The following is a 22,679-nucleotide window of genomic DNA, read 5'->3' as shown; positions in this document are numbered from 1 at the left end:
GCCAAAAATGAAATACCCGCGACACGATGGAAAAAAAAACAAAAAAAAAACAGCCACTGTCGGCTGGTTTTACGTACGGACCGGCAACTGTCCCGCTGTCTAAAAAACCGGTCGGGCCGGACCCTACTTGCTAGTGCCATCTAATACAAAAGTTCTTGAGGAGGAGTCAAAGTGTTCCACGAGTAGGGCAAATTGGTGGCATAGGGCAAGTTCATTGCGCACCTCCTCATTGCGCTCACTGCACCACGCAAGGTAGTCCTCTGTTGTCTTTCCCTGCCAATATGTTACTTCTCGTCTTGCCCCCCCCACCCCCCAACTGTGCTGGGATGCTCTGTGTAAATGTTTGTGTGGTGTACCAGCAAGCGTGTTGTTCTCCCCCTCCCCCAGCGTCACGTCCTCTGTGTCTGTCCCTTTTGTAGGGGGCGCCACACCAACGCAATCAAAGCCCCCTCCGTTCAAGAGCAGTGGCACCGTGTCAGGTGGGCCGCCTGCCTGCCCAAAGGCTGCTATTGCCTCCTCGCACTCCCCTTCCACACACTCGCCACTGCCTCTCTCCCTTGGGACTAAGAGGGGGCTGCTCTGCGCACTACCACACTTCATGCTTTTGCAGCCGGAGACGTTTCTTGACCACTGTGTATGGAATGTTTCAGATATCAGGGGGACAAAGCAGTAAATCGCAGTTAGGTATCTTAAACGGGCCAGGAAGATACAACTCTGTCTTGGGCATCGGCAGATGAGTGCAACAGGGGCACCTGCCCCCAAGCCCATTTGCCCTCAGCGCTTGTCTGGTTTAAGCCAAATGTAACAATTTAAGCCAAAATTTCAATCCTTCCACCACATTGTGTGTTGCGTGATGTCGACAATGACCTATCCAGGGCAGGTCTATAAAACAAATGTTAGTATGTTGACTAAGGCTGCCACCCATGGCGAAAACATGGTTTTTTGTTTATCGTGGTTAACGTCTCCCTTCATAGATGGCAGAGTGGTACTGCCGAAGAACCAATGTCTCAACATGTTTTTTTTTTTTTTTGACCAGACTTGTAGCGAGCTTAATTTTATTACTGTTGATAGTAATGGCTTCATGAAATACTGCGTTGGACTCGACAGGAGGGGTCACATAAGTGGCAGTGTTGCTTATGCCAGTTTTGGTCAGTGTATTGTCAGACAAGTCCCACACACTCGACAGCTGTGCAGCGTTGGCCAGTGTAGCAAGTGCACTAGGGCATCTATGCTTACATGTTCGTTTGTAAACTCCATTGCGCAGCCCAGCATTCTTACTCCTGTAAAAATAATTGTTGCTAAATTTAAGCACAAAAAGCTCGTTGTGCAGCTTATAATCCTTGCTTAATCTGTTCATGTATTTGCATTGGATTTCATCGGCCTCAGCCAGTCGCAACAAACTGCCCATAATACTTCGTAGGTTCGGCGCGAAAAAGTCGCTAGTGAGTCGCATGGCTGTTGTCAGTTTTTTTTAATATGCAGCTTATTTTAGTGAAGTTTGCATTAAAAGAGGTGTCAATGCTACTCTGAGTCAATTTTTCGAATGAATCAAGCTTGCATTTTGTTTTCATGGGCCCTTTAAGCGTTCACCTTAAAAGTACAATCACATCTTGGGGTCACGTTTGGCCGATGAGGGGATGAACTTCTGATCGAGCATAGTCGAGCTTCCAACTCAGGATTGAGTCTGGATTGGGAAGTTTGTGCTCCAGGCTTTATGTACCGTCATCTGATGACACGCTGATGCACTGGAGGAAATTTGAGGACGCCTGTGCATTCAGCGATGCCTGAACTGACCGAAGGATGTAACAGCAACGAAATTGGTTGCCGTTAAGTTAAAACTGGGAGCACTGAAACGGCATCCTAGCACGTCTCAAATTTGTAAGCCTTTGTGGTAGTTTGTGAGACTACATTTTTTGCTCCTCATCCAATTTTTTAGAATAAACTTGGAGGAATAAGAGCTGAGACGAGTTGGAAATACATAGAGCAACCTCAAACAAAATGTTTTGACATTCATTCTGATGGCCCCCTCTGCATCGAATGCGAGAAATCGGTGTCATGACACAGAAGTAGGATATTCATTGATCCCCAAAATTTAATTACAAACTCAAACTTCTACAACAGCCTATCCCTGCGTGGGAGAAGGCACAAAAAGAAGTAATTTTCCTATGCCAGCATGAACAAAGTTTTCCAATAAAGGTGTGTTGCAAAGCATACCAGCGAACTCCTCACCAGTTCTGAACTCCCACAGAACTACAAGTTAGAAAAAAACCGTGTTTGAGATGGTCTTCCGATGGCCACGTCGTTAAAGAGACAGCCTGCTTCCCGATTGTGCTCTGTGCGAAAGATCCCTGCGGCCTCATCTCTTGCAACATTTGCATGCTCCATTTGCACTTGCACTTTGCACTGCGATGCTCGGTCGCTAACCACTTGTCCTACCCTGCCAAACAACTCTTCACTAGTCATACGAACGGATTACCCATATTTCACAGGTAAACCAGCTAGTCTTCCAAGCGAGCCTGTGGGGACCCTCGGGGCCGCTGGAAGTTAAGTGGTACAAAAGTTTGACGGACGGATACACTTACACGCATAGATGCCTCTGGGGCCAGTCTTTGTGCCCGTCTATACACGGCTTATAGGCAGTGGAACGTGTAATTCGATATGACTGCTAGGCAGCCCAAATCTTCCTGTGTGACACTTTATGTTCCCACTCTACTGGACATACTGTGCGCTGTAATGTTGCTAATTTCTTGATGGACCCAGTAACAAATGCCTGGTCTGGCATTTAAAGGACCATTTTGTCCGTACCACACACCAGGCATGGACTGGAGACAGCTTTTCTCTTTTGTGTCCTGCGTAGTTCTCCGGTCGTTGCAAACAAACATGCGGCGTGAATGGTGAAGATTTTTTTTTCCCTTAGGCATTACACAAAGTACACGAAGAAGTGCTCATCTGCTTCGACTGCATTTTGGCATCATTGAATGATTGCTTGTTTTTTGTAGCAGTTTATTTACGTCTGCCGCTGTGCAGATCACTGCATGCATTTCAATTTGCCTGGTTGGGATGTTCTGCTTGCTTAGAGTTGTTGGTTCTAATTAACACTAACTTGTCTTTGTTTTACAGAGGTTTGTGTGCTGATTTTTTAAATTGCTTAGTTTATCCTTGATTTGTTAGTTGTGGCATAACTTTTGGATGGAGCTTACATCGTTATGTTACATCATTCCTCCATCAGTTTTTCTCGCTAGCTGCTAAACTTCGAAGTATCAAAAGGTAAAAAAAAAAATGCTGCTTTGAGCACAATTCCCAGTTTGCCAGCCGTTGGCTTAGTTAAAAGTATGCCTGGAGAGCCAGCAGTTCTTGTGTTGATTAAAGCTGTCACATTTTTTTGTTATGGGGGTCATCTTGCCCTGCATAACTGACATCATTTCTTGTCTTTTGTGTGATTCTTCCTTGCAGTTGAGAGGTTCCTTGAGGAGGCGAGGAAGTCCTTTGAACAAAAATGGGCCAGCCCTAGTTCGGTAAGTCCAGCTTCCTTTCCTCTGAGATCGCATCAGACGGTCTGAACAAGCGCACACGTAGTTGGTGTTGCTTAGCTGCGTACCTTAAAAGAGCCATGAAGACAAAATACAAGTTGAGTTTATTAGAAAGACTGCTTAGTCCCGATAATGATGAGACCAATATCATCGCAATCTTCGAACAAAGAATGGAGATATTAAAGAAAACGTGCGAAGCAGTCGCGACCCCCTGTCCAATTTGCCGCAACTTTTCTATGACGTCACGGAACCTTGTTTGTGCGATTGGCGGCCGCCTAACTGAGCTGTCGCGACAACACGACTGGACATCTGTAATGGGGCCTCTCTAGTTCCATTTGACCACATCACTTGAATGCTAACGTGCAGTTAACGCACTGAAAATTGTGTTTTATTGTTGGCCCGTATGACGTCATCCTTGCTTATAACACTTCACTGTGGTGCAAAACTTGAAAGTTTTTAAATACTTCTTGCTTTTTTTTTTGTTTCGTTAGGGAAACATCTTTTGTGGCTCTAATGGAGCTGAGTGAGATACTGAATCCTAGTTCTTTCAAATATAAACGAAGTTGTATTTTCTCTTCATGGCTCCTTTAAAGGTCAGCTGTGTTCAAAATTCTGCCCTCTTCAAAACCGTATAGCTGGCCTGAAAAGACTGCAAGAACACAAAATATTACAGCTGGAATGCACGGTGTATGCACGGCGCTAACAACCATAAAAAAATCACTAGTTTTGAAACTGAAATAGAGAAAAGTGTGGCCATTACGGCCAGGCTGAAATGCCGTGCCAGCTGGCGAGTGGGCGACCAGCTGGCCGTAGCAAACCTGCACGCAAAGTGCTTCATACTCACATCAGCCCTGGGAAAAGTGCACCCAGCGGAGCTTGACCGATTTTCCTGGCTGGCTGAAAGGGGTCCGGCCAATGCAATTTCATTTACTTTCACTTAACCAGCCCCACTTAATGACTGGCTGGCCCGAGGACAAGCACCCGGCAGGCTGCAATGTCACTTCCGCTTTATGGCTGCTCGCGCGATCAGCCCGCAGGTGTGGCGTTGTCTGCGACGGAGCTATTTTAGTCGTTTTTGATAAATGAGGCATTTTACGGGGCTAGCAGTCATGTTCCACTTGGTTTGATGACACATACTGCGTGTTCAAAATAAATTTGGCCGAGATGAAATTTGAGGGCAGTAGGACTTTAAATTAGAGAAGCTAGCTTTTAAAGATGATAGTCTTTCTTGGGCTACTTAAACCTAGAAATTTTGGTCTGTATGTCTGTCTGTCTGTCCGTCTGTCTGTCTGTGACTCGATTCAGCCACCCGGCCAAAGCAAAACAATGCCTGCGCAATAGTCTTATATAGTCACAGCTAAATCTACCCGTCTATGTCCGGTGTAATGTTCATACTTGTCAACATACAATGTTCATACTTGTCAACATTGTTGAAGAACAAGACATACACAAATATGAGACAACAAATCAATACAGAAGTGATATTTGCAGTGTTCCTTTATAAAAAAATCAAACATGCTTGACTTTTGCGAAATTAAATACTTCATCAACTGCAGAAAAAGAATTCACTCCGCCGTCGCCTGCTGTCGCCCACGCCACTATAGCTTATGGCACCATTTTAAGAAATCAACCGGCAACAGTTACGCAAGGTTCCACTAGATAGGTTCCACGTTCTGCTTGCAACGCACGTGGAGTAGGAAAACGCGGTTCTATAAACATTTAAGTAGGGCACCTCGATTAACGTGCGTCTTCGCCGTACGGCAGCGTTGGCATCGAGACACCCGGTTTGGAGCAGTGGAATGCGGGAAATTTAAAATGATTTAAGCAAACCTTTGGCGTCTTTACCTTGGGAGGAGCGCGACGTAACAGGAACAACATGAGAGGTGAGCGGGAAAGCGAAGGGAGGCATTTACTTGGCAAAAGTCGATAAAGACTATCGTCTTTTGACGGCATTTACAACGAAAGGAGCAGATACGCGGCCAATTTTTTACCAGTGAGACACAAGAGAACGAGCACTGAAAGGGAAACGCAACATGAATCCTGCCACCGATTAAAAGCCAGTCCACTGTGCGTTTCCCAATTCATGAGCACCTGTGGTCCAGGGGGAGAACGGCGTGTTGTGGCAATCCTGAGGGGATCGGAGTGTTTTCTTCGTGTTTGCGCAAAGCTAATCACGTACTCTTCCTGCTGAGCAGGATTTAAATACTGCTTTACTTTTTCTCCGTTGATTGACTCTTGTTTGTACTAGGACATGTTCCATTACCCTCAGGCCCCCAGATGCTGGATGCTTGCAGTGTTAAAGGAGCCATGAAGAGAAAACACAAGTTTGGTTCATTCAAAAGATCGCCTCGTTAGAATCATACTGACACCACTTTTAACGTAAACTTCGCTCACATAAGCTACATAATTAAGAAAAAAGGGAATGGCCATGCGACCCACTAGCTCATTTCTAGCAACAGAACCTATGATGTCATATGTGCCAGCTCTGCGATTGGCTGAAACTGGAAAAAGCAAACACAAAATAGGCAGAGCTTATAAGCTTGCCAAACGAGCTATTTGCGCTAAAACTTAGGGCACATTCTTTTTAAAGCCCTAAGGATGGTGGGACAAACAGTGGAAGTTACGAAAGTACACGCAAACATAGAAGTACTGATGTGTACTGGTGTTGGTACTGTGCGCACTATGCTTGGTTTAGCTGCGCAGGACTGCGGGGCTTTGGGGTTGTTTCAGATGACACTGGCCGATTGACGCAAGCGACGATATCTTACGTGGCCATATTTGTCGAGCGAGCACCATGTTTCACGAAACGATTGTCTCCGTGAACAAAACAAGCCAGGTACAAATACTTTCACAAACAAACCAAAGGCAGAAAACGGCTCGCCGCGGTGTGGGGGCGCCATCTAGGTTCACTAACGGTAAACAAGGCCCTGTGATGTCATAGCAGACCACGAGAGCACACGATTTAGCGGGAAAATCCAAATTTTAACTTAAATTAATTTCTCAGTGAAAAAAGCACCGTTTACATTCATTCGGACAAGCACTGGGGGCACTATAAAACACGAATTTTTTCGAATAACACAAACTTGTGTTTTGTCTTCATGGCTCCTTTAAATAGTGTTGAAACTTTGCTGTCCCCTGTTGCTGCAAGGGAATATACACCCTGACAAAATGAAGAGGTGTTGGGCAGCTAAGGGGTAGTCACTAGTACAAGGGAAAGGCTGTGCGTGTCACCTTTTGTGTGTCCATCAGGAGCCCGTGTAAGAACTGCTGCTTTTGAACAAAAGCTTTGTGCCGTTTATTTCAATGCTGTCAATGCCGCGAAGGGTGTTAAAAGAGAGGTGGGTGGGAGCTATCCAGTGTGTTCAATATGGCAGTCTTGAATGATGGAGATTTTTTTTCGCACCAATGATTTTTTAATAAAAATTTCGTTTCCCAAATGCGTCGCACTGCCCTTAATATCGTGTGGGTTCTGAGTACTATAAACGGCTGTTTAGTATGTGCTCAGACAGGATGAATTCATGCTCATGGTTAAGGTGAACAAACACTTTGGCCTTGTTAGGGATGCAGTGCACAAAATTACTGCTTAAAATCAACATCTGCTAAGATCGGTATAATTATTGTCTATTTAAGTTAGGTTTAATGAGGACCTGCTGTACTTTTATTTTTTTATTAGTGCGACATGGTCACAGGGGATGCCACTGCGCTTGGAAACTGTTGCGTGCGCCAACCATCCTGCCAAGGATTCTCTTGAGTATTGTGTGGCGCTGCAGTTTTGGTGTCTGTGGACAACCTGCTGCTTCTGTGCATGACTATAGCCCTTGTTTTTTTTTTTTCATCCCTTGGCGCACGACATCCCTATCGTTTAGTACTGTCAACGTACAGAGTTAGCCGGCACACATTCCCTATGGCATCTTTCTCAGTACTACCATTTCCCAGTTGCTAACCTTTCGGCAAAAATGCAGCCATGTGGAAATAACACCTGGCAATGTGCTCCCACGTTTGATTCGCCTACTTGGGGAATAAGTGCTTCATTATATTGCCCTGGTGGTTCATGCCAATAAGAAAGTTACCTGAAGTTACCTGACGTTGATGTTGCGCATAATTTACACGATTAACCTGAAGGGCATCGAAGCTAGCTAGCAAGTGGGCCAAACTTATGCCTTGCGCACCAGGAATAGCTGTGCCGAATTAAATATTCCGATATATCACCCTAGCCATGGCTTTTTTTAGGGCTATAGGTGAAGCAGGTGTGTGCCCAGCATGTTGCTATGCAGAACTATCAAAGGGTGGTTGATTTGAACATCACCTGTACACATTTCTGGGACAAAATGGATAGTTGGGTGAGTTTGTGGGTGTTCACGTTGTAGTGGTACGTCGAAAAATGGACAGAAGCAGTATGGCACCAAACGGACGTCACCGTTTTCTGCTGTACCACTTCAGTCTTTTGTCTGTTTTGTGCCGTACTGCTTCTGTCTGTTTTGCATTGTACCACTTCAACGTGAACACCCACCAAAACGGACAGAAGCAGTACGGCGCAAAACGGATGAAAGACCAAAGTGGTACAGCGGAAAACGTCCGTTTTGCACTGTATCACTTTGGCATCAACGCACGCCAACTCGCCCAACTATCCATTTTGTTACAATACATTTATTGTACCATGGGTCTTTTGAGCGTTTTACCAACTATTTCACAGCGTCCATCTTGTGCCTTCTTTCTCTGTCCTTTACATGTTTCAGGGTTTCTTGAGGAGTATAGTGTGTATAGCGTGCTTTTAAGATACTACCTAACTGTGGATCGTTTTACAGGAACATCTACCAAAGGCTTGGTAATCGTCCGTAGTGTTCCGATGTTGTTACCCGTGAGGTCACTTGCCATCTCGTTTCCTTCTCGCAGAACACAGCCAGCCTCGATGACTTTGACCGGATCAAGACGCTAGGCACTGGCTCCTTCGGCCGGGTGATGCTCGTGCAACACAAGGCGCACAAGGACTACTACGCCATGAAAATATTAGACAAGCAAAAGGTGAGGGGCACAGCGTGCAGCCCTGCAGCACACCATCTTTCACTCTTATTTCAGTGGCTCGTTTTGTTGCAAAGCCGACTTGCTTATAGCAGCAGTGGGACGTGACGTGGGGCCAGAATGTGCTTGGCCCTGTCGACAAAAAGTCTTTTTTTTTTTTTTTTGTGTCTGAATCATATTACCGGTACATTTAAAACCATTCTGAGGAATTAGAAATGGTGACCACGAAATGCATTCTGCCCAGAGTAGGGTCCGAGGTTTGCACTAGGCAAGTGTACACGGTTCAATCTGGTTCACTGGTTTCCCCTAACGTGCACTTTTTCATGCTTGGCATCTGTGACGTGTGTGTCCTGACTGCAGCAGGACCATAGTTCAGGGTCAAAAGAAAGAAACAGGAGACAAGGGGCCGACACTTTTGGAAACGTTTATTTCACATGTGGCATTGAGTACTGCATATAGACTAATTGTAAATCGACGATAGAGAGACAATAAAGAGCGCTGCATCGATTGAGATAACTTTACTAGCTTAACAGGCGAGTAGGCTTGCACAGAATGCATCCTCAGGTATAGAAGAGCTGTTTCTTTGACCCTGAAACTTTCTAACGATATGTCTTAGTAAGCTGCATTTACTGAATAACTGTGTCACAGCAGTACACTGCGGTGTATAATCTGGCACAGAACTTGTATCTCACAGCACATCGGTTACATTTACCAATGTCGTACAGCAGGTATTGACACTCTGTTGTTCTGTTATCTTGGCAGTGTGCAGGCCGCCCTTGCATGTGTGGATGGGACATGAAGCTCTCGAACATTTTACGAAAATGGTTGGTAGGATAAGGCAAGATGATATTCTGGGATTAACATGATTTAGTAGATGTTACGTTGGCTTGCCAACCCAGCAAGAACATTTGTTGAGGTTTCCGAGAAACTCCTATCGACGACGATGAATCCTACCAACCATTGGTGCTGCTTGCCTCTGGCGAATAACACCTAAAATTTCTCATGCGGGTTAAGATACCCTGAGAAATATTAAGTGACCGTGGCAGAAACCAAAATGCTGGTACACTCTAATTCCGCTACAACGAAGTGCGCTTCAACAAAATTTCCACTTCAACAAAATATTTCCAATTCCCCGTGTGCTAGCCATAGAAGTCAATGCAACGAAGTCCTCGCCACAACGAACCATTTATCTGGCTTGCTTTCGCTTCAACATAGTTTTCGATTATTTGGGCTGGGTTTGGGCTGGATGATTTGGGCTAGGCTGGGTAACATCATCACGCTCGCATGCGGGCGTACATCGGTCAAACGGGCTGCTGTCTAAACGACCGATTACGGGAACACCAGCTGAGTATGCGTAACGAAACGGGCTCCCCCCTTCTGCACCACTGCGTGGCTGGTGAAGGCAAGCCACGCGAGCCGGTTTTGACTCTGGACGAAGGTGCTGAGCAGAAGCTGAGCACAGGTGGCGAAAAAACTAATTGATGCCGTCTTCATTCGGAAGCATGATGACCCGTGTGTGAGTGAACCATCCATATCTTTGTATGGAAATGAGTATGATTTTTTAAACCTTTACATCATGTGATAAGGATGTTGACGTGTGTGTGTGCATGTGCCGGTGTGGGAATATTAGCATGCTCCATTTTTCAATAAAACTAGTTGTGAGTCGTCGCCCCTCCCGTCTCTTCTTTTCCTTGTCCCGTCCGTATGAGCAGTTTTACGTATAAGCAGGTAGTTGTATTAACGTAGCCCCAAGTGGGTGAAGGAGTCTATAATGATCGCCTGATGACCATGGCAGATCAAGTAAATGAAATAATAAAAAAGATAAACACGTGCGCACTTCCTTATGGTAGTCGCAAAAATATTTATTCCGTAATGTTGTTCCGCATTTGGATGCGGTGTTAGTTATGCATTCCAGCTGTACGGTGAAATATTGTTGTGTAATTCACGTATAGTAGATCCTTAGGGTCCTACCTGGCTCGAGTTGGAGACGAGAAGTTCACCAGCATTGCTGATGCTGCGCGAGGTTTATTTTTTTAAGAATGCACGTTGTTCCACTTTTCTAACTCGCAGACCCTTTACTAATATTTGGTCTTAGTTTGCTTATAGTATATCAGGGTTCCAGAACATTGCACTGGGTCCAACCGTGTAGCGTGGCCCACAGTCACAAAGAAAGCACAGCTAATAAGTCATCTCATCCCTACTGTGTGGCTTTCTACGACCCGTGTGATCTAAGTGAGGCCACAATGATTGACTGGAGCAGATTTTCGTCGCGAGGCTAAACCAGCCTGTCACAGTACTGGCACCCCGATCCACCGAGGAAATAATGTGATGCACTCGCACCTGCCGTTCTCATTGTTACCGCTCATGGGAGCATCCACTATAATAGGCTTTTTTTGTTGGCCTTCGAGCATGCTACCAACCTGCAATTCTTTTTTCCACATGTCGTAAACAACCGCCCTGTTCAGAAATTCAGAATGTCACCATGCATGCTGTTGTGCAGCCACGTACACTGAAATGCAGCTGATGCGTCCCTTTTCTGGCCTCTTGTGTGGCTAATTTTATCACAGGCTACGATGTAGAGACAGCGTTTGTCCGGACGTGCGTGTGTCACCCAGTCCCCCCCCTCCGCAATTGTGTTCCTCTCCTTACAGCCTTCTGCTGTGCCGTAATGGCTAAGGTCAAAAAACATACAAGACTCGTGCGATGTTTGGCTTCTGCACAAGTGTTGTACGAAGCTTGCTTATGCTGATACTTTTGTTTTTCAGAATTAAGTGTTAACCCTAAACTGTGGTGTATGCTTGGCTCCGGGGAAAAGTTTTTACTTAGCTTTGTGTACGCCATACCACATGGTCATCATCAAGACCCCGTCCTTTTCATGACTGGGGCATGAGCCGCTCCTTACAGACATGGTGGTGTGAAGTGATGAGCAGTATCGGGGCAGTGGTGGTAATCCCTCCAAATCGGGAACAGGTGAAGGAAACATGGAACAGGGTTGCGTTTTATCGAGAGAGGCAGTGAAGTTGAACGATGCACAGCGGTCTTTGTCGAGGAGGAGCGCAGTCGCTCCGTGCACGATTGGGGAGGAGGAGTGCGTGTTGATGAACATACGTGTCACCACATTCTGTGCACTTTTCCCAGAGGAGGCGTGGACCCTGACTGCTTTTGTTGCTCTCTCTCTCTGTGTGTCTCTTTTCAGGTAGTAAAGCTAAAACAAGTAGAGCACACCCTAAACGAGAAGCGGATATTACAAGCTGTCGAGTTTCCGTTCCTGGTCAAGCTAGCGTACCATTTCAAGGTGAGAGGACGTGGGACTCGTTCCCAAATTTGACGTTATTTTCAGTGGCAGCTTCTGTGGTGGGTCATGTCACTGTGGGCACTGGACGACAACCACTGTGCTGCTTTTATTGTCACATCGACAGCATAACAAACGTAGATACAGGCACCTAGGTTAGTGTGTGTTAGCGAGTTAGTATAGAAAAGAGTGCATCCAGGAGCCGGGGTGGCTGTTGTATTGGCTGATATAACCTGGCACAGTGTGCCTGTTTCCAACGTTCATTTCCTTCACAACACTGGAAGAAAAAATTAACAAAAGCTTTGTGATTGTGCCTTGTGATACAAGCTTTGTGATAAGGAGTGGTATGCTTCTGCTAAAGGTCGTACAGTAAAGGCCACCTTAACTCTTTCCTTACCGCCAGGAAAAGACCCGTTTTCATAAGGTGCAGGAAAATTTTTTTTATTGTTATATAAAAATTTTTTCATGTTTATTGTAATATACCAAAATGTAGACAAATAAATGCGCTTTTTAATGATATAAGTATAAAATGTGTGTGTGCAACACAATAGCAGAAAAAAAATCCCAAGAAACAAAATTTTTGCAACTACCGCAAAAAAGTTATGGAAAAGTGAGCGTGGGGGGCACAAATAAGTCAGTAAAAAAATTTCAAGATATACGTTTTGTGGCACGTTTATATAGCTAACTATCCTAAAAGTTTCAACAGTACACGTAAAAAATTGTTAGCACAGCAAAAAAAAAGTTAGCACCCGTCGCGCCATGCCCAGATCGACCCCCGGTCTCCGTCTTGGACAAAACTTCACGCGTTGTGCAGCGGGAGGCATCGAATCGCGCCCATAGGACGTAGAGACCCGGCGGATAGAGATTATAACAGTGACAACACGCTCGGTCCCCTCGCAGGCGCTCAAAAACGCGATAAATCCCGAAAAAAAAACTCACCGTCGAGCTGACGAAGACGTTCCAGGTTGATTGAGGGCTTCATCGCTGTCGGTGCTAAACTCTGATGATAGGGAATCTTCTTCAGGGCCACTGCTACCACTTTCATCAGAAAAATCGACTGTAGCAACGCTAGAATCGCGAGAAACACGACGACTCCTTTCAGACCCTACGCCCGACGACGACGACGCCATGGCTGCCGCTATCGCTAGGCGCTCGCTTATCTTCCCAGCAAGGTCAAAAATCACCGGGTCTCCGGAAACCAAAACCGAAACTGACACGGGTTGTGTGCTTCCTGAGCTTCATTTCAGATGGCGCCTCACGTCCATGGAGTGCGTTGGGGCGCGGGTATTTCAACTTGAATCCGTCGATCAAATAGATCGAAATTGAATAGGCGCGGTAAGGAAAGAGTTAAGGAGCTTCGGTGATGATGACGACGACCTGAACTCACTTTCGCAGGTCTATGGGTAGGCAACAGGTGGTTCGGCTGGCCAGCAAGCTGTGTGCTAAGTGTTGTACAGTAACCCTTTCATCACCACGCCTGTTCAAAATCGTTCAATTTGAACGATACCTTAGGAGCCCCGTTTCGTGGCATTCCAGGCGTTTCTAGAACAAGTATAGCTATAAGGGTGAGCCTGAAAAGTGCCCTTTCGAAATCAGTTTTGTTTTCATTTTTGCAAAAGAAGCGCGATTTTTGACACACGTCGGCATTAGTACTTGGGTGTGGCAAAGGGGCGTGGTCATCGCACGCCACTGCTTCCAAAGAAGGCGGGCCTGCCTTCCCTTGTAATTGCTCTGCATCAGCGTTTGGTTTTTGTTATCAGGACACGAATGGGGAATCGGAAGATGATTTTCAATCGTCAGGTTTTGCACTGTGACAGTAATGACCCCTGAAATCGGCTGAACATATCAAGCAGTGCCTGTTTGCAAGGTCATTTTATGATTTTAGGCAGTTTTATTGTATTGAAAACCGTGAAGAAGAAATGGTTCTAGATAAGACAATGCACACATCGATCATTAAGGAGCACAATAGTATTCCTTTATCCCATGAGCCACGTATTGGTATACATTTAGATCGTTCAAAGATGCGGCTACTTAGTGCACGAAATGTGGTCACATGCTTTCATTCTTCGTTTGCTATCGGGGTCTTTGAGGGTTTGACAATCAATTGGACGCAGTTTCAGCGAAGGTTTTGACACACTTTTGACGCAGTTTTGATGTCGTAAAGCCTTTGGGGTGATAAAGTTTTGGTGTATGTGGGTGCCATTTTGGCTCTCGTGGCTGTGCTGTTAATTTGGAGGTAGTGGGTCTTTTATTGACTAGGGGCTCAAGCTTAGAAGTTTTCATCTCAAGCCCTATAACCACATCTTGGCTTGAGGGTTTATGGATAGCACCAGGCAGTAAGCTGAACTATATGGATGGTTTAGGTTGCAAAACAGAGTGCGTGCTTACAATTGAGATTTGGTTGCATTGTTATTGTGTGATAGGGGCAGAAAGCATGCTTAAAATAATTAATGGCTGATAAGTTTTGTGGTAGTGCATGAGCTTGAAGTCTTTTACCGGAATACTTGGCCAACTTTTCACTCCTGTACTTAGAATTTATTGCAGTGCTTCTGTATGAACAGGTGCAACAAGTCTAGCATGCCTTCAAGCTGTGGTTGGAAGCTCTTGTGAATAATGTTTGCATTAGTGCTTTGTGTGTACCATGGGTAAACCACACGTTCAAATTATGTAAAACAAATTTCTACAACAATTCACAGCTGTTTAAGAGCTAAGTTTATTTTAAACAGTCACATTGCGATCCGTGCGTAGCATTTTACTTTGCAGATTCTTAACGCAAGTTCCCCAAGTCGTGTTCCATTAGCGCCAGTAGCTTATAATAGGCCAGGGCAGCCATGATTCGAGTAAATTTATCTTGCCTATGTGGTAGTTGCAACTGACCTTTTTTATTATTATTATTTTTTTTTTTTTCAAAGTACGGGTAACCGATTGTTCACTTGCTACAATTAGTGTGCCAAGAACAAACTCCAAGCTGCAAATTGAATGGTGAAGTCAGCTTCAGTCTGAATTTTCGGGGTCCGTAAACTTCAACTGCTGGCTGTACGCCTTGGCACATGCGTTCCTTACGTACAGCCACGATCACAAGTTTGTGGACCAGGAAAGCGGCAATTTTAGGTTATCTCTCTTCCGGTCGCAGCCCGACCAACTTCCGTGTGCATGCGAGATGTCGTATTGTCGTAGATGTCGTAGATGTCTTATTGAGGTAATGGAGAATACCCCGGGCTGCCATGCGGCTGAGAAATAACCCAAAATTGCTGCTTTCGTGGTCCATGAACTTTTGCTTTTGGGTGTAAATGCTTTACGTGCAAAGGTGAAAGATGGCCCAAGTCACAGACACAGAAGGGAAAAAAGACGTCAGGTTATTGTAGTATAGAGTCGTTGCTGAATTCAGCATGCTTATTGCAGTCTTGCCCACCACTCGGGATGGAACTTTCAAAACTCGGGTTTGTGCGAAAGCTTTTCTGCATGGTTAGCTTATGTGTCAAAAACGGCCGGGATATTGGCTGTATGGGATCGAGTGTGCTTCCAGAAAGTTTTGCTAAATGATTGTGTTTCACTGATGTTTGAAACAAAACCCCCCTCTTCTCCCAGGACAACTCAAATCTGTACATGGTACTGGAGTATGTGCTTGGAGGCGAGATGTTTTCCCATCTAAGGAAAAGCGGGAGATTTTCGTGAGTATGAGCCTCAGTTTTTTTTCACTCCCTCTTCTAGGCTTGGCAATTTCGTCAGTCTTCTTCTTCATGGCACGAGAGGCATTGATAAGAACGAGTAATTGTGACACTTGTTAGCTTCTCGATTCCCCTCATTTAGTTCTGGCAGAAGACGCCGAAACTGCAGCTTTGGTCATACTGGAGCTCTGATAACGGCAGTCTTTTGCTGCACTTGTGACAGGATAAGCTCCAAGGTCATACAGGCATTCCATGAAGTTTAGGTTGGTTGTAAAGCTGCTGTTTAGGTGCCATTTGAGTCTAGATGATGGCAAGATGTCCTGAGCTAAAATGTTCTAGTAATGAGTGACCAACCTAGGTGGATGTGTTCACTACCAAGGTAAAGCGTTATTGTGCCTGGCGTTTGGTTGTTGCACTGCCGCACTTCAAAGGGCAGCCTCCAGATTTGATGTAGCGCTGTAGTGTAACCTTGGTGGTTGAAAGTAGTGTAGTTGTTGAAATGCCAGTGTCTGACTGAAATCCTTGTGAATCGTACCTGAAAGGGCAGGCTAGTTTTAGGGCCTTTGATGAGGTGAACAGAGCCTTGCTATTTTTCACAGTTTCGAAGTATGTCTTCAACCGACCAGATGAAGCAGCGACCGATGAGTTCTTTGTATAGTGACATTCTTGCAGCACCAGCAGAGTCCTCGTTTAGTCTGGATGTTTTTATTCCAGTTTTTTGTTGGTTGCTACGGAGTAGGTACTCATGATAATCGAGGAAATGTTGCGCTTCAAAATGTGAAGCATGAAGCAGTCCACGTTGCAGTTCATCATTGTGCGCGCAGGTTTTGTTGGTAAATGGCTCAACTAATGAGCACAGGCCTTAATTTTTTTAAGTTGTTTTGCTCCAAGACACACATGCAATGAACAGACATTTGTCACCTAAATGTTTTCCATTCTTCGTTTTCTGACCACCTTGTCAGGTCCAGTGCATTACCAACCTACCTGCGATGGTTTTGTGGGAAATTTCTGTGAATTCCGAGCTATTAATTATGACCCTACACAAAATGTTATGTGTACCACAACATGCTGTACCACATGTCTGCCGATTGGCATGGCAACAGCCGAAATATTTAAAAAATATTCAGACAGCTGAGCCCCCCTTTAGGTACAAAAATGTTGTATGAAAGACTGAGTACCCAAATTTTGTTCCTTTAGTAACCGATTGCATCTATTCCTCATAATGAGCAACAGTTTTTCACAATGGTAGGGTCTGTTCCTCCGCATGTTATGGGGAAATTTTCTTCATAATTTTATTTTGCGGACGTAATGGAGTGACTTGACTTCTTTAAAGCCCGCACAGGTAAAAAAAATACCTTTTAACCGCATTTAATCGGATGTGATGCATGGATAAAATCATTTCAACTACGCAGATAAGAAAGTTCAAATTAAAAAAAAAAAGTGCAATAGACCTATCTACTTTTTGGTAAGGGCACGCCCTCGCTTGGGAGCGAAAAAGGTTGAGGACAATGCCGAGGTTTTTAGGTGCTTGGCGATGTTGTTGTTAGTCATTGTACACTGCCTGAGTTGTCAGGATCTGTGCGTGCCAGGGCAGTAGAGTGAAATTCTGGCTAGCGTGCCTCCTTTCCTTGTTGCCCATGGTTTCGCTCGCTCCTTTCTTCTCGTGCAGTGAGCCGCATGCGCGGTTCTACGGCGCCCAGATTGTGCTGGCGTTCCAGTACCTGCACTCCCTAGACCTCATCTACCGGGACTTGAAGCCTGAGAACCTGCTGATCGACCACACGGGCTACATCAAGGTATACCCAGCCCCTCGGTCTCCTCCTCCTTCTCGGCTTAAGTTGCGCGCCAGCCTTGGCTCGGATTGGTTTGGCTTGCTTTGATGACGAAGGCACCAATACCTCTGTCGAAAGTTTACATTGACCAGCTTAGGGGAAGCCCCCGTGGTAGAGTGCAAAGGGTACGTTTGACATCCACTGGAAACGCAGCTGTGCAGCTTTAAATTTCACTGCTGCAATAAAATGCGCTCTAATCCAAGAAGAGATGAGCCAGCCCATCCAGCCGTAGCCGTACGGCTGCCTTTCAGGTGGATGTCAAACATTCCTTCACACAGAAACGCTACCTGCAAGCGCAAAGTCTTTTTCTTTCTTTACTGCAATGGCCATTGGGTGTTGTAAGTTATACCCCTGTCACATGACAAATCTAATGTCAATGTCATTCAAACTGAATGACATTAGCTGTAAATGACATTCGGCTCGGCCGTGCGGGTCTACACAGCGGTACAAATGTCATTTGATTGTGATAGCGGTGACGATTAGCGAGCTCGCAAAACCGCAAAATTACATTTCAAGCGCATCTAGAATGTTTTCACACGTAATATTTAAAAAAAAACCTAACAAAGGAATATTTTTTAAATAAAAACAAGAAAACCACTGATTTAGGTGACATCCGTAGACATCACAAGCTGAGACAAGTCTGCAAAATATCCGAATTAGGGTAGCGCGCGCACTGGAAACGAGATTTTCTTTTTTGTTAGTACTTGCTGGTCTTTCTTTATTAGAACAACAATACAAAAAAGAAAATATAAGTTTACTGACAGTTTTTCGAAACAGTATTCTTTGGTTTGTTACTGAATTTTCCGGTCTAGGGACGCGCTATTGCTGTAGAGGCGACTCATTTGGCCACTAACTGAGGTCTGGGACCTCAGTTAGCCGCTAAATGTCATTCGCCTCAAATGTCATTCGGTATTTTCGTGTAGCGCCGAACTAATGACATTTAGAGCGAATGACATTTGCTGTAAATGTCATTAGATCTGCTGTGTGACAGGGGTATTAGTCGTACCTTTGGATATGGGAACTGCTCAGTCCTTGCCTTACGTAATAGCAGCTTCCAGGCGCAACTGCGAACACAAAGCCTTAGGAGGCACACGTGCAGTGTAAGGCGGCTTCTTTGAATACACCTGCATGCTCGTCCATCTGTTGTGAGAGCGCATTGCATCTGAACCTGTCCAAATTGTGAGAGAAAGTGTGGCCCTTGCGCAGGTATGTGTTTATGCTTTGTTTTGGAATTAAATTAAAACTGCATTTTTCAGTAACTTGCTGGACAGGAGGAGGTAATACGGAGGGGAGGGATGGTGCCTTTTTTTTTTTTTCTCATGAAGTGAACTCTAATTGGGAATCGAAAACCTACTTACCTGTATCTAAATATGGTATTCCAATTCTAAGCTACCTCGATTTTGTACTGAAATTTTAACCTAGCTGAAATCACACCTCTAACTATGAGCAGATTGTAAATTTTGATTCATGTATGTTTTCACTGGAGTACAGATATATCCGGAATTAAATTTAATCAACTGCTTTCTGCTTATCTATGTTCACTGGCTTAACTGAACGAATTTGTTGAGTTGTGAATGGCTTCTAGGGAAGTGGGAATGTTTAAAGGAGCCATGAAGAGAAAATACAACTTCGTTTAATTTGAAAGAACTAGGATTCAGTATCTCACTCAGCTCCATTACAGCCACAAAAGATGTATTTTAACGAAAAAAAGGCAAAAGTATTTAAAAACTTTCAAATTTTGCGCCACAGTGACGTGTTACGAGCAAGAATGACATCATACGGGCCAACAATAAAACATAATTTTCAGTGCGTTAACTGCTCGTTAGCATTCAAGTGATACGCTCAAATGGAACTAGAGGCCGCATTACAGACGTCCAGTCATGTGTCGTCGCGACAGGTCAGTTAGGCGGCCGCCAATCGCACAAACAAGGTTCCGTGACGTCATAGAAAAGTTGTGGGAAATTGGCTGGGGGGTCGCGACTGCTTCACGTTTTCTTTCATATCTCCATTATTTGTTCGAAGATTGCGATGATATTTGTATCATTGTTATCGAGTCTAAGCAGTCTTTCTAATAAACCCAACTTGTATTTTGTCTTTATGGCTCCTTTAATGATGCACACGTGATGTAATTGCAGGTTACAGATTTTGGCTTTGCCAAGCGGGTCCGGGGAAGGACTTGGACCTTGTGTGGGACGCCCGAATATCTGGCTCCAGAGATCATTCTCAGCAAGGTCAGTTCTCCGTCATGCAATGCTTTTTACCCGCCTCGAAACACTACAATACTCCTTTCAATTTTCCTGACACCAATGTCCTCGGCCTTGGAAAGCGATTACGGTGTTTGGAATGGGATTCTTTATGGTGGTTCATAACTGTGGCCACAGTATCTGCCATCTAGAAAAAAAAAAAAAAAAGTCTGCTCTTGAAGAGAGGGATTGGTGGTAGTAACTTAACTTTTTTTACACGCCATAGGTCATGGGACACACAGTTCCGATGATTTCAAACATCCCACGAAAGCTAAAAACAGTGCCTTGCGGACAACTAACGCCATCTGGCGTATCTATTGGCAACTCCTTTTTCGATTTCATTATCGTTTACATTTCGTGTGTGGAGACAGGGTCGAGAGTGAAACTTGGCGCCTGCTTCATGGTACCTCCAGCAGGGATGTGGGTTCGTTGAGTTATGGCTCTGGTGAAGACGGCCTCGGACTGCAATTCTATATTTTCATGTGTAGGGTCTGGGCAGTGTGCGGTGAGGATATTTTGCCCAGTGCACCGTACCGTATCGCATCGCACCGTATCGCGCCGTATCACACCCTATCATTCACCTTCACGATAGCCTGGCGCTCATGTCGAAATAACACTGCGGAGCGACGGGCTGGATTTTTTTCTTGGTTTTGCCACTGAAGTGATAAGGATTTTGTGTGAGCGTGCGAACAAGTGCGCTTGGATGCACATTTTGGAGTGGCTTCATGGAGGGGCGCAGCTGTCAGAGCTGTTAGGTTGGTGGGCCCGCAAAAATCCGAAACTCAGTGTACGGCATTTATGTATATATTCAATCATAGCCTAAGAACGTAGAAACAACTTGTATATCTCAGAATTTCAGAAATAACATTTAGGCCCAGTATTGAATTGCCTATACGTATTGTGTGTATACACCTATTTGTGCATTTTTTCTGTTTATTTGACTAATAAACTGTAAATATTTGTACCTTTCACAAAACTGCTGTTATGTGTTTGAAAGAGCAACCTGTGAGCTACAATGCCACGCATAGCAGTGCTAATTGTGTCCAGTAGCTCAAGAGAAAATGTTTCGTGGAAGCACTCAAAATCGGCCATTTTTTTGTGGTCGCGAAAGAGTTAAGTTTGCTTTGTGTGGTTGGAAACTGCAATTTCTGGCATGCTTGTATTCTGTTCCATGTGAAGTTTTGCTAAATAGCCACTAAATGAAATTCATATTTTTGTGGCTTATGAGTAAATAGACGGAATGATTTGTTCATATACTAGTTAATTCGCTGTTACGAGAGCCACTCGAGAGATGGGGCAGTGTCTCAGCCGGTTGTAGCATTCTCTTCTGATTTGTGTTGGTCACCTTGTATGTTGTTACATTGTAGCCATCTGCGAACCCTTTCGTTACCACGAAAAATTGACCAATTTTAAGTGCCTAAGAAAACTTCTTTTTTTTCTTTTGCTAAACATTGTAAACATATTGGTTAGGCACACGTTGCAGTGACATAAAAGGCAGATGATTCAACACCCTTTCCAACAGTGCCAGTTTTAATAATACTTTTATAAATAATGGTTACGAAAAAAAGTATCAACTTCAAAAGTTTTGTCCACACGTCGGAGGGAATGAAAAACAAAGAAGTTGTGTGTAACAAACCACGAGTAGCAGAAAAAAAATTAGAATATACATTTTGTAAATAAACATTCCAAAAACCCATCCTAGAAAGAACATTGAGTTGCGCAAAACAATTTGTCAGATAAAAGAAAAATTTTGTCATGCGTTCTGCTCGCACCTTGTGGTGAGGCCCAATCTCCCATTTTGGATGTTTTTCTGGAATAAATCTGCTGGTTTGACATTATTATAGGCACCAATGGTTCCTCGCGTGATGTGAAAACACATTGTCGAAGACTACACCAGGACAAGATTCTGTAAAAGTGAGCAATGTAAAGAAATCTGCTTGGGGTTGAAAACGAAAGTCTGGGGTGGATGCTTGTTGACATTCACTGTCAATATACTGTCACTTGTCCGTCAGGACTTTCACTTATGGTCTGTTATCATCTTCTAACTCGCTATGGTAGCCCCGCTTGCAGGATCAAGGTGCGAAGCGGTAGAACCATGTCCAGCAAGCTTTCATTGAGCAGCTGTCGCACGACGAACAATGTTCAGCACTGTGAGCCTCCCACATGGCAGCGCTGCCTAACATGTTCAAAAAGAAACAATGCCAAGCCTGTTGGAGACTCTGTCAGAATCGACAGTTCTACTAAGCAGCGACACTAGACCTCTGGAAATACCCTCGTACGGAAACGAAACTGGTCTGCAAACAGCTGGCGGTGTGCAGGGCTGATTGGAAGCTCTCTCCTCGTCTGAGCTGATGGCGTTATCTTTCGACTTTCGGCTGGAGCTGTAAGGCGTGGGTGAAGTGAAATCACAAGCGGCAAGCTTTTTAGCTGGTGGCACTGCTTGTCCCGTGACGTGTATTGGGTGCAATATTCACATGTGGCAGCACCAGGAGAGCCTGGCCCCGCACTGCACTAGTTAGAGAGGGACAATGATTTTAGTTATCATAGCTGGCAGCGTTGGCAGCTTGGCTTAAACACTTCCTCTACCAGTAATAATCCGGTGGGCGCTTTTTGGCGGTGCCAGAGCACTACAACACTGCATGCCTAAGACTCGTCTCAGTTGCAACCGAGCACAAGGCTTTCGTGTCTTTGCAAATGAATGAGGAATTTCAGCCATTTTTTCCGTTTGCCTTCCGCAGTTCCGAGCTTGATTGAAATGCAGCAACCTGTAATTGTGGCTCCTCTGCATCTGCATTGCTTCCCAGTGTTGGTCCCCCACTTTCAATGATTCGGCAAAACAGTAAAAGCACCTTTGAAACGAAAAGAAAATTGGCACAGCTTGCACGAGTGGTTTTTCAAGGCTGGAGGTGCAGCAGAGCCAGCGGCCCCTCTCCCTTTGTCGGAGACCTGGCTGTTGCGCCTCACCTGGGTTTCTGAACTGGCCGCTGAAAGTTTCCTGTGACTGGCAGGCCCGGATTGTTTTGTTCGCAGGCTTTCACATCACACCCAAAGTAGACCGCGTCAGCGTGCGCTAGAACCCGCGGCAACCAACTTTG

General features: G+C 44.9%; 1 protein-coding gene across 2 annotated transcripts in view; it reads left to right on the top strand.

Annotated features, from left to right (window-relative positions):
• LOC144166281 (cAMP-dependent protein kinase catalytic subunit 1-like) overlaps positions 1-22,679 on the top strand; it is a 71,882-nt gene that overhangs the window by 31,719 nt on the left and 17,484 nt on the right. The window contains exons 2-8 of one of the 2 annotated variants that reach the window (XM_077695819.1): positions 420-479; positions 3,454-3,515; positions 8,424-8,552; positions 11,746-11,844; positions 15,430-15,512; positions 17,179-17,305; positions 19,477-19,572. In XM_077695819.1, coding sequence (XP_077551945.1) covers positions 420-479; positions 3,454-3,515; positions 8,424-8,552; positions 11,746-11,844; positions 15,430-15,512; positions 17,179-17,305; positions 19,477-19,572 — 656 coding nt within the window. The remainder of the gene's footprint in view (positions 1-419; positions 480-3,453; positions 3,516-8,423; positions 8,553-11,745; positions 11,845-15,429; positions 15,513-17,178; positions 17,306-19,476; positions 19,573-22,679) is intronic. The other variant, XM_077695820.1, reaches the window with a different exon arrangement.

This window comes from Haemaphysalis longicornis, unplaced genomic scaffold, assembly GCF_048455015.1.
Source record: "Haemaphysalis longicornis isolate Haplotype H1 unplaced genomic scaffold, Haemaphysalis longicornis Haplotype H1 scaffold_163, whole genome shotgun sequence".
Lineage (NCBI taxonomy): Eukaryota > Metazoa > Arthropoda > Arachnida > Ixodida > Ixodidae > Haemaphysalis > Haemaphysalis longicornis.
Note: the sequence above shows the minus strand (reverse complement) of the source record. Positions and strands in the feature narration are given on the sequence as shown.